The sequence below is a fragment of the Sminthopsis crassicaudata genome, chromosome 5 (assembly GCF_048593235.1).
Source record: "Sminthopsis crassicaudata isolate SCR6 chromosome 5, ASM4859323v1, whole genome shotgun sequence".
Lineage (NCBI taxonomy): Eukaryota > Metazoa > Chordata > Mammalia > Dasyuromorphia > Dasyuridae > Sminthopsis > Sminthopsis crassicaudata.
The window spans coordinates 291,622,568-291,634,787 of NC_133621.1; the positions used below are offsets into that span (position 1 = coordinate 291,622,568).

Below are 12,220 nucleotides of genomic sequence, written 5' to 3' on the forward strand. Positions count from 1 at the left end.
TCAATAGTTATAACCCAAAGGAATTAAGGCTCTCTGCAAGATGAGGTGAGGAGAGGGGGAGAGAAGCTCTTCTGGAATGTTTTAAGAAGATAATGAGGTCCTGAGATCACAGTGTTAGAACTGCTTCCTGTCTGATATGCTCCCAAGAGCACACACTCATCCCCCTGGGGCCAGGCAGCTCTGAGATGCAGAGGTGTCCACAAAAGATCATGGCAGGGAGATGGAAAGAGGTGGAGAAGAACTTTTGGCTTACTGGAAAGAAGGACCACAGGGACTCTTACAAGTCTTCATTCTCAGAAAGTAACAATTTTAAAAGATTTTTAATCTCACGGACAAACAAAATGAATTTACATTCTTCTGCACTTATTTTGTGGAAGTTTTATTTTCCTAACTCCATCATTAGCCCCTCAAAGGCAGAGATAGTCTGATAAGCATAATGCGGGCACACAGTAGTTTATGCTTAATGTACATTTGTTGACCTGAATTTTTGTTTGTTTATTTGTTCTGCTGAGGCAATTGGGGTAAAGTGACTTGCCTAGGGTTAGACCTGAATTTGTAAATTTACTCATCTTTTCTTCATTGAGATCACTGTTTGTTCCTCATGTAGAATTATTCTATATTTTATATAAGCATATTGTCATGGGAAAGTTTTCACAATGGTTTTTTCCAACACTATGTTTGGTCAGGATTTTTAGTACAGTTTAAAAACCTAGCATTATGTAGAAAATATTTTTTACCTAAAACAAGGAATTAAACATTTTATTCAGAAGCTATTTCTGGGACACAATTATATTAATAAACACTCTGGGAATTCCAAAGACTTTGAGGCTAAAAAGGCTCCATTTTTGCTTCTCCTGAGATCTGCTACATTAAAGATTATCAATATGCTTCTGTATCCATAATAAAAAGGAAAATAAGAGTGAAATCCACTTTAATTTTCATAAAATAGATAGAATTAATAAAGGACTGTAAAAGACAAAAGGGACCCGAATATTATGAGACATCTTCACACTGATTATTTCTTTTAGGCATTATTTTGCCCTAGAAATAATCATTTTGCACCATATTCAACCTAGGGCAACTTTTTGTTGAATGTGTTGATTATTAACAGTAAGATTATTAATATGCTTTTGTATCCATAATAAAAAGGAAAATAATAATGAAATCAGTTTTATTTTCATAAAATGGATAGAATTAATAAAAGATTGTAAAAGAAAAAAGGTATCTAAATATTATGAGACATCTTCATGCTGATTATTTCCTTTAGACATTATTTTGCCCTAGAAATAGTATTTTTCATTATATTCAACCTATGGCCATTTTTTGTTGAATTTGCTTCAAACAAGTTTTATATTGCTTCAAATAAATGTCTCTTTAATAGAAAAAGAAAAACAGACAAACATGTGAAGGGCTTATAGCACAAAGAGTAAACAACTGGGGGCTTTGCAGTTAAACACAGAAAATGAACCTTGTGGTGTACTGATCCTTTGTTGCTCAAGAGAATAGCATTTGGCTTTTTTGATGGAACTAGAAGGGGAGTAATTATCTTTGTAGTTGGTCAGACTTGCTATACTAGCAAAGGAAGGAGTCCTTGAAAAACAGCTTAGGGAGGAGGGCAAACAAATGGATATGAACCAAAAAAAAAGAAAATTATAAGTTTTGTTTCTATATACATCCATGAAGGAAGACCAATGAGGTATGACACAGTTTAGAAATTCAGATTATGCTTTCAATGCAGTAAATTAGCTGGTTTTGAGAAGATAACAGAGAATCAGAAAAAGCAAAATCCAGGGTCTAGAGAATCATGCCATATTGCTTGCAAAGAAAGAAAATATTCCTATGCAAATGAGTAGGCAGGAAAAAAGAAAAACGAAACCAGAATAGAATCACAGAATAACAGGTTTGGAAGAAACCTTCAAAGGTCATCTAGAAGCAGCCCCTTCCCGAAACCTGAATCCCTTCCACAATAGTTCTCATAAGTGGTCATGCAGGCTGTGCTTTTTAAAGCTTTTTAGTGATGGAGAACTCCCTACAATGCATTATTTGAGGCAACTCTGCCCCTTGTGTCTGTCCAGATGGAAAAAGCATGGGATCATGGGCCTAAAGTTGTAGGCTCCATAGCAAATCACATAATCAGGATAAAGATGTCTCATAATATTCAGGTCCCTTTTGATTTTTATAACTCTTTATTAATTCTATCCATTTTATGAAAGTTCATTACTTTCATATACAAATTTTTGCTCCAGTCCAACATGATGGTTTTAAAAGCAGTGATATTATATCATCATAAATGCTTACTGATGATAAGAGGGAATACTGGCTGGAACGTCTCCTACTACTCTAACTGAAAAATCATTTCAAATGCAAGCGCTGTTAAGGGTGAAATATAGGGAACTCTAGTCTTTCATACAGTTTCACTGCTTTGTGGGATGATGGCCACATGGGAACCTGAAGAAGCTCTGGCATTATTTGGATAAATTGGGATGACTCATTAACTCTAGGAGGGACTTCATACATAAAACAGGCCATTATTAAGTGATGTGTCCTAGATACATGAGATAACACACCTTATTCACCACCAGGAGGATTTATGCTTTGAGTTGCTTTTCTATAGCAGGCATATATTTTCCCCAGTCCATCCATCCATAACCCTAACCGTAAATTCATTTTGTTTCTAACTCTATTCCTAACCGAAAGGGTTTGGAGGTACATGAAATATAGAACCTGAGAACAAGACAGGCAAATTACTGAACAAAGGGATCGAATGCAGGAATTTGATCTCACTGATAATTTGCTTCAATCAGCTGGCTCTTGGTCCTCCAGGTTTGAGTCTCAGTTGGGGACCTAGAATTGAAAGGGGATTGGGCCGTAGGGGCCTGAAACATTAAGGGAGGATTGCCAGCAAGGACCCAGGAAGATCCAGGACATGGCTGCAAAGGAAAGAGGGAGCATTGCTGCCTCGGAATGAAGTGCCATTTGTAGAACCAGAATCTATCTTCTCTTGTCCCCAATTGTCCATCACTGCCATCCGACAGACCAACAACTCAAGCCTTTTGTCACCACCGAGGTTGGCCACAGCACATCTGTCTAGAAGAAGAAAGGTGGCCCTCTTGGATCCTGCCCCCCTGGCAGAGGGGACAATGGGACAAACTCTCTGTGTGCTGCGTGGGACAAGACTGCCTGGGCTTTCCTTACCAACAGCCCTCTTAGGGCCAGGAAAATCCCTTTTGCAGAGCCAGGATGGAGATGGACACACTATTGAAAAGGGCCTCCCCAGGGACACTCTGCCACTATTCGCAGCCTCCCTAAGTAAGTGACATTCTTGACCATCATTACCATGGCATTCTTCTCCCCTGCTCCGAGTCACTGAACATCCCATCAATCTATCCTTTCCCCATCTTATGGAAAGCAAGCTCCCTCTCCTTCCTTCCACATAGGATTCAAAAGGCCAACAGTTCCTTTTCCTGTGACCCCTCCCCACAACTCTGATGTCTATCCACCCCCCACCAAATACTCACTAGAAACCTCTCTATCAGTAACAAACTCTCCTTCCTCCTGGATTTCCATCACCTGATCACAGACTGTATCAGCAAAATACAATATTCTGGACAGCAGTTTGTTTTGTCCTGTGCGTGGATCCCCAGTGTCTAGCACTGCTTTTTCCCAAGTAAGCTGGGGAGACTTCAACTAATTAATGCATCTGCTTTGCCATGTCCATATAGGTCTGTTTGGACCACTGAGTATTAAATGACCCTCCCAGGAGCACACAGCCCTTCTCCATCAGAGGCAAGACCTGAATGTGCATCTTCTTGACCCAAGAGTGGTCTCTGGCCACCAAGGTCAGATAATTCTTAGAGGGTCTTAGTTTTCTGGATGCCCATCACCACCTTCTTCCTCTCCCATCCCCCAAAGTTGAAAATCAAATCAGAACTCATGGAGAAAATCATCCTGCTCCCCTGAAAGTCTTTTAACCTCTAGACAACTTAGAAAGAGATCACTTTTACATCGTGAGCCTAAGTTTCACCATGGTGATCCCAAGGTTAGAGCTGGGTACATTCACTGGCATAATGCCTTAGTACCGAGAAACTGGAACTATCCCAAGCTGTTGTAAAAAGTTTTTACATTGAAAAGTGACACTGACATGCATCAAGTTGGTTGGTTGGTGGTCTTCATTCTTGAAGAGAAGTAAAATGATATTAATTCTGATGGATGTGGCTTTTTCCAAAAGCAAGTTGATTCAGGCCAGTTCCAATGGTCTTGTGATGGAGAGAGCCATCTGCATCCAGAGAGAGGACCCTGGGACTGAGTGTGGACCACAACACAGCATTTTCACTTTTTTGTTGTTGTTCGCATTTTGTTTTCTTTCTCATTTTTCCCTTTTTGATCTGATTTTTCCTGTGCAATGTGATAATTATAGAAATATGTATAGAAGAATCGCACACGTTTAACATACGAAAGGAGGGAGAAAAAATTTGGAACACAAGGTTTTGTAAGGCTGAATGTTGAAAACAATCTATACATGTTTTTAATAAAAAGGTTTAATTAAAAAAAGAAGAAGAAATGACATCATTATGTTACAGTCCAGTTAGTGTGTCTGACTGTAGTTGATCAGACCAATACGAGCTTGGAATGCTCTGCCATAGGTCAGACATGAAGGGCACCAAGTCCAAACCTTGCCAGTTTCAGGGCCTGAAATAAAGTGTCACCTTTTTGTCAGCTTCCTGCTGTCTCCCTCTAACTCTCCCCCAAAAAGAAGTGGAAAAGACGCTTTTGGTTCCAAGCCAGAAGAGGACCCAGCATCATGAGTCAAGGCTTTTTGAAAGGTTTCTATTTAAACATTTCAAGAATAAACCAGATAGTTTCAATAGACCTTTATGTATGATTAGAGGGCTTTGGAGTTGTTTTTTCATAGCAAACTCTATTTATAGCAATGAAAGAAAGGAAGTTCAAGTTTAGCAAAAACACGAGGACGTTCACTTGGCTTTGCAATGTCTCTGGGGTGGCTGGTGCTGAGTCACATCTAAGGCTTTTCTGATAAAACAAAGATCACGCACTGACCAAATGAATGAAATCAGTGGGAGAGAGTGAACAGAGTAATTGGAAAAGAGTGTCTCCACTGGGCCATGGGGCTAAGTCCATTAGCAGTTGTCCCTGCAGCAGACATTTTTTTTTTGCTGGTGGAGGCACTCAATGGAGCAATCTCTTCAGAAAACGCAGGACTGAAAGAGATGGAGATTTTGAGCATTTCATCATAAATGATTTACAGTGTGTCTCCAGTGTGCTCAGCACCATGCTAGGCCCCAAAGGGACACTACAGAAGAACAAGGCCCCATCTTACAGTCAAGAGTTTTCAGTCGAATTGGGAGACAAATGAAAGATACATAAAATTATTCAACTGTGGGAGTTTAGATCTTCTGGTGTGAACTGGAAGTTGGAAATTATCTCATAAGATTTAAAGGAAAATTTTAAAAGAACCAACAGGACGAATAGCTGCCTCTAAAGTGGCTAAGCAGCCAGACTGGCTCTCCATGCTATGTGCCCATACGTGCCTCCACAGTGATTGACACAAGCATGGAGGAAGGGCTTGGAAGTCTAGCACATAGATTTTTCTCAACTCCATTCTTCTCACACCTTCATTAAAGTAGGTATTCAATGCATGTAAAATAGGCATGGGAACCTATAGTTACTAATATATTCCAAGTTATTTTTTATGACAACTGAGGTTTTTTTTCCCCAAGTCTGGAATTTTCTTTTTTTTCAGATACCCTGAAACTTGATCTTCCATGTCCTCAAAATTAGGTAACCACTAGTATGGATCTCCTTTATATATCTGGTCTTTTTCAGCTGTTATTCATGTTTTTATTTTCCTTATATCACTTCTACTTCCTTGTAGGGCACACAGGAACTGCAATTTTATAGTCCAAATGTGGTGAAATTATTCATGTTAATGGTAAAAAAATGTGTTTGGATTTTTTTCATTTTCTCCTGTCTTCCCTTTTTCTCATCCCTAAATGCCCTTGGGCCGACCTTTTCTCATTAGGTCCTTTTCCAAACCTTTTTAGAAATTTGTTTTTCTCTCTTATATGAGCCAAGATGGCTCAGAACCTTCCACCGCATTAAGATTTTCCACATGAGTTTATACCAATGTTGCTCTTAGCTCTCTCTCATCAATCTGTTTAACAACATCAAGGGTTTGCTGGCCCAGGCAGCTTCTAGGCTCTTTCCTTCTCTCTGTTGTGGTGATTGATTTACATTGGGTAATCTTAGGAAATAATAATATGTGACATCTGTTCTTTTATCCGTTTTCTGACATCAAGTTGTTTAAATGGGCCAGTGTAGGAGCTGCCTCAATTGTTTACCACATATTCTCCTTTACATTCTTCTGGTTTCAATTCCATAGACATTTAATAAACACCTACTATGTGCAAGGCACTGTACTAGGTGCTGGAGTTTGAAACTGATTTTTGTCTTTGTCCTACCAACTCAGTAACATATGAATTTCACAAATGATTCTCATACTGGCAATGATTCATTCCAATAACATCCTGTCCTATAAATACAGACATCTTATTTTTCATGGTTGCTTGGCACTCACTATGTCTAGTGGCTTCCACCTTCTTGAGGAGAATATTCATGACACAGAGATGTAAGGCTTCTGGGGTTTGTATAAGCTTGTAGCCCATCTGGGTTCCATGACACAGAGATGTGAGCTTTCTGGGGCTTTTCAGCCTTTGGCCCACCTGGGTTTCATGATAGAGATGTGAGGTTTCTGGGGCTAACAGCTTTTGGCCCACTTGGGTTCTGTGACACAGAGATGGGAGGTTTCTGGAACTATAAGCCTTTGGCCCATCTGGATTCCATGATAGATGGATGTGAGCTTTCTGGAGCTTTTCAGCCTTTGACCCACTTGAGTTCTGTGACACAGAGATACAAGGTTTCTGGAACTATAAGCCTTTAGCCCATCTGGATTCCATGATAGATGGATGTGAGCTTTCTGGAGCTTTTCAGCCTTTGACCCACTTGAGTTCTGTGACACAGAGATACAAGGTTTCTGGAACTATAAGCCTTTAGCCCATCTGGATTCCATGATAGATGGATGTGAGCTTTCTGGAGCTTTTCAGCCTTTGACCCATTGGGTTCCATGACACAGAGATATGAGGTTTCTGGGGCATGACAAATGGATGTGAGGTTTCTGGGCCTTTGGCCCACTTGGGTTCTATGACACAGTGATATGAGGTTTCTGGGCCTATCAGCCTTTGGCCCATCTGGGTTCTCATTTGTGGGTCAAGCTTTCCAACATCCTCCCCTATACCAACTTTTGCCTTTAAGTCACTAAATACTGAAATATACTTATTTGTAGCAGTTCTTTTTATGGACATTAAAGAGGCACCCATCAATTGGGGAGTGACTGATCATGGTGTGTGCATGTGATGAATGCTATCATGCTGCAAGAAATGAGGAAACCGATATCCAGTACAGGCTTCTAAGTTACCTTATGGATCCTTCACATCAATTTCCACGTCTATAGATAAAATGACTCTGAAGTCCATTCTGGCTTTATGTCCCAGTGACTCTAACTCTTTCTTACTAATTGGCCTTAGCACTTGGAACTTCAATGAAAAATTCAGACTTCTCTGTGAATTAGTCCCAACACAAGGCAAAGCCTTGTTCTTTGGGAGACTTTCAAGGGTGATGAGAGGCAGCCCACCATCACCCTCCGGAGGAGTTCCAGCCTTCTGAGTTCAAAGGCTTGGATTCAATCTCCAGCACCGCTATTCATTAACTACATATCTTTGGCAATTAATTTACCTTGGCTTCCTTGGTTTCCTCAGCTATAAAGTAGGAACAATGCTACCTACCCTCTACAATTTTATATCAGATAAAGGAAAGTATTTTGAAAGGTGAATAATGACTCTCGTTATTACTTTATCATCTGAGAGGAAACGGTGAAATTGTTCATTTTAAGAGGTATAAATCAGTATCACAGATTTAGAGCTATGGAGAACTCAGAAATCAATTGAGCCCAACCTACTCGTTTTACACATTAGGAAACAGAGGCAAGTGGAGCCGTGATCTGCCCAGGACAACACAATGAGGAGGACTTGGGTCCAGGCTTCCTGATGCCAGGCTGGTGTCCTCCCCGCTTTCCCATGCTTCTGTCTCTCTTACGACTTGTCGGTGCTAACAGCCCAGGCCTTTTAGTCCCACCCCTGCTAAGATGTGAATGCCTTCCTTTTTACTACTTACACATTACTTACACAAAACAACCAAATATCATATTCTTTTTTTTTTTTTCCCCCAGAGGCTGGGGTTAAGTGACTTGCCCAGGATCACACAGCCAGGAAGTGTTAAGTGTCTGAGACCAGATTTGAACTCAGGTCCTCCTGGCTTCAGGGCTAGCTGCCCCAAATATCATATTCTTAAAGGAATTTAAGGAAAAAAATGTTAGAGGTTTCAGTTCCTACCTGTAACACAGCAGCAAATAAGAATACAGCGATGAAGATTGCAGTCAGGGAAGTGTGACCACTTTTCATTAAGTGGATGGTATAGAGGAAAATTAAATGTCCAGGAATCACTAAAAGTAGAAGAACTTGGGCAGATTTGTTATTGACTCCTGTAATGGAAAACACAAAGGCGTTTAGAGCTAAATCAAATTTTGGTTAATAACAATCAAAAGTAATGAAATTTTGTACTTCAATATCATTTGAATAGCACATCCACTTGAATATCTTCCTCAGCATCACATTCAATTTTTAAAAATCATTTTCAATTGCTATTCACTATCTTCTTGCTGCTATAAAATTCTCCCCAGAAAGCCATCAGATCTGAAATCTGACGGCTCGTGAAGAGTCGTTGGTCACACTGTTCCCTAAGTCCCTTATGAGGTCAGAGGGAGAGATGGGAGGAAGGGGAAGCCTTCTCTCCTTGGGAAGTTACCGCCAGAGTCCTGCCCAATGCGTCAGCTCTTATTCCCAGCACATATCTCTATTTCTGGGATCTTCTGGCATGGGAGAAGGCCAGCACATGTGCGCTAGATGAACAGAATTATTTGGCACATGCAAAGAACAGGATGCTTTCTGACCCTGAGCCTTCCTAGGCCCTTGTTTCAGCATGTCCAGTCTCATTAAGTTACAGTAAATAATAACTGTTTAGATCTCAGCTATATTTTTATCACCATCCCCATTAATCTCTGTCTGTATCTTCCCCTTCCTTCTGGAGTTTGGTTCCAAACGTAATTGCCTGAGGTAATGAAGTGGCCGGCTTCCTCTCCAGTCTGCTTGACACTCACCATTCCTCCTCCTCCTATTTGGGTCCCCTCACACTGACCCACAATCACAGTCTCCCGGAATAAAGGCAGCACAGAGCGGGTGAGGTCAGGGGACCGGCACATGGCTCATCCTCAAATGTTCTATCACCTCTCTCCCTTTCTGTCTTGATAACGGATCCCACAAATGGTAGATCTCAGTTTAGAACAGGAACAACAGCTACAAATATTTATTGATTGGCCTTCTATGCTTTCCATTCCCTCCAAACAAAGCCTACTGTGGTGCTTGACCCCAGCTGTTTAGTTGGTGCTACTTGCCTGAAGGCCCCCTTAGTCTTACACAAACTTCAAACACAGGCACATACCTGGACCAAAGAAGGTTCGGCACGGGTAATAGCAGCCTTTGGCTTCATCGGGCACCTCGCCTGGTTTGCCGTGTAAATGGAGGTAGGTAGAAATTCGACTAGCTTGTATAGCTACTAAATTACCACCGATACCTAAGACACAAGCATGAGGAGACATGAAGACACATGGTTATGAACACTTCAACTACAGACAACGCTTCAAATCTTTGTGAAAGCCTCTCCAAGGAGGCCGCAAAAAGCAAGAGAGCACCGGCTCTAAGTCAGGAGGACCTGAGCTCAAATCTGGCCTTAGACTTCCTACCTGTGTGACTCTGGGCAAGTTTCTTAATCCCAACTGCCTCACAACCCCCCCAAAAAAACAAACTAAACAAAAAACAATAGGCTTAGGGTCAGAAGCCTTGGGTTGAGGGTCCTGTGTGATTTTGGCTGGGGTGTAATTAAGGAACACATGTGCAAAAATATTTGTGGCAGCCCTTTTTATAGTGACAAAGAACTGGAAACTGAGTGGATGTCCATCAATTGGAGAATGGTTGGGTAAATTGTGGTATATGAAGGTTATGGAATATTATTGTTCTGTAAGAAATGAGCAGCAGGATGAATATAGAGGTGCTTGGAGAGACTTACATGAACTGATGCTAAATTACACACATAAATACACACACACACACACACACACACACACACACACACACACACACAAACATAAAGAATCAAAGAACATTTGTCCACAGCAACAAGAAGATTATGATCAATGTGATGGATGTGACTCTTTTCAACAATGAGGTGATTCAAGGCAATTCCAATAGACTTATGAGGGAGAGAGCCAACTGCATTCAGAAAAAGGATTGTCTGAACTGAATGTGGATCACAACATAGTATTTTCATCTTTTTTGCTGTTGCATGCTTGCTTTTTTTTTTCCTTTCTCACTTTTTTCCCTTTGAGATCTGATTTTTCTTGTGCACTCTATGATAAATGTGGAAATGTATTTAGAAGAATTGCACATGCTTAACTTATATTGGATTACTTGCTATCCAGGGGGAAGGGGAAGTTGGGAGAAAAATTTGGAACACAAGGTTTTGCAAGGGTGAATGTTGAAAACTATCTTTGTATTTTGAAAGTGAAAAGCTATTATTAAAACTTTTAAAATAAATAATTAAAAAAATAAACAAATGTGGCTGTAGACCCTGCAGGAGCAGCTGCCAAGCCATATTTCTTTTTATTATTATTATTATAGCTTTTTATTTACCAGATATATGCATAGGTAATTTTTCAGCACTGACAGTTGCAAAACCTTTTGTTCCAATTTTTCCCCTCCTTTCCTCCACCCCCTCCCCCAGATAGCAGGTAGACCATACATGGCTAGGCCATATTTCAATAGGCTAGAAGTAATGTTATTCAAGGGGCTCTTGGGTTCACGGTCCTAAAGTGTCTCCACCAAGTCCAAGGGGAGATTATGATCAAGATAGTGATGGTGATTCTCCTTATTTGCCTCATACTGACTCCTCTCTGTCTTAATGGTGCCCTGCTGCTTTCGTTAGGTTGGCCTGCCTGCCTTGGGACTGGTAGTTGGTTGGCAATTGATGGGAGTGGCTGGGGCTTTTTTACAGGAGTTGCTTCCTTGGATAATGGCCATAAAGCAGGAACAGTGGGCTGGGTAGGGCCACTGCTAGGGCTTCTGGGATTAGTGAACTATGGGAGACAGTATGTGCAAATATAAATAGGATGTATAGGAGAGCAGGACCAAAATCAGGAAACAAGTCATCTCGACTAAATGGAGTAGAGATAGAATCAATACATCCACAATGCCTTATGTATCCATCAGCAAGCATTTATGAAACATTCCCTACATGCCAGACAATGTTTGAGATGCTGGAGACACAAAACCAAAACAAAACGGTCCCTGCCTTCAAGGAAAAAATATATATATATAATTTTTTTTCTGAGAAACAATACAACCTATGTCAATATTGTACCAAGAATATAGAGCATCAATACAAAGTCATTTCCAAGGACTGCGGCAGTGGGGCTGACAGGGGGCGCTTCGGCTGGGATGGGAGCGAGGGTGCCTGAAGAAGCTTGAGATTGGACCTAGACTAAAACCACATTTATAGAAGCAACAATGAGAAGGGCAGTTCTGTTGGACTTCAGACTGTGGGAACGGGAAGGCTGAGTGACAAGTCCAAAAAGGTCACCAAGGGCTACCCTGTGAAGGACAAAAAGAGCTTCTCATATTTTATAGCAAAATAGCTGGAGGAGTAAAATTTGGGCAGCTCTGGGTTCAAGTAGAGAGCGACTTCAAGTGGGGAGTTCCGTTGGGAGAATGGTGCACTAATTGAACTAATTGAATCCACTGTTTGTTTGAGTATTAACGGTAAATCCACCATTGAGTTCATGTATGGACCTATAAAGTATCTTGAGAAAGCATCTTTCCCTGGAGGAGCCCTAGAGTTGGAATGGGAAAGCCCTCAGGCACTACTAAAGTATGAACTAGAAGGGAAGGAGCAGTAAGGAATGCATAGGAAGGGAAGATCTACTGGAAACTACAATAGAGAAGTAATTAAGGAAGAGTCCAGGAATACTAAATAAAAT

At 40.8% G+C, this 12,220-nt stretch overlaps 1 protein-coding gene across 6 annotated transcripts in view; it reads right to left on the minus strand.

The window, feature by feature from the left end:
* SLC41A2 (solute carrier family 41 member 2) overlaps nucleotides 1-12,220 on the minus strand; it is a 131,891-nt gene that overhangs the window by 16,439 nt on the left and 103,232 nt on the right. For all 6 annotated transcript variants that reach the window (XM_074271458.1, XM_074271464.1, XM_074271463.1 and 3 more), the window contains 2 exons: nucleotides 9,631-9,762; nucleotides 8,466-8,614 (listed from right to left, as the gene is read on the minus strand). In XM_074271458.1, the coding sequence (XP_074127559.1) occupies nucleotides 8,466-8,614; nucleotides 9,631-9,762 (281 nt within the window). The remainder of the gene's footprint in view (nucleotides 1-8,465; nucleotides 8,615-9,630; nucleotides 9,763-12,220) is intronic.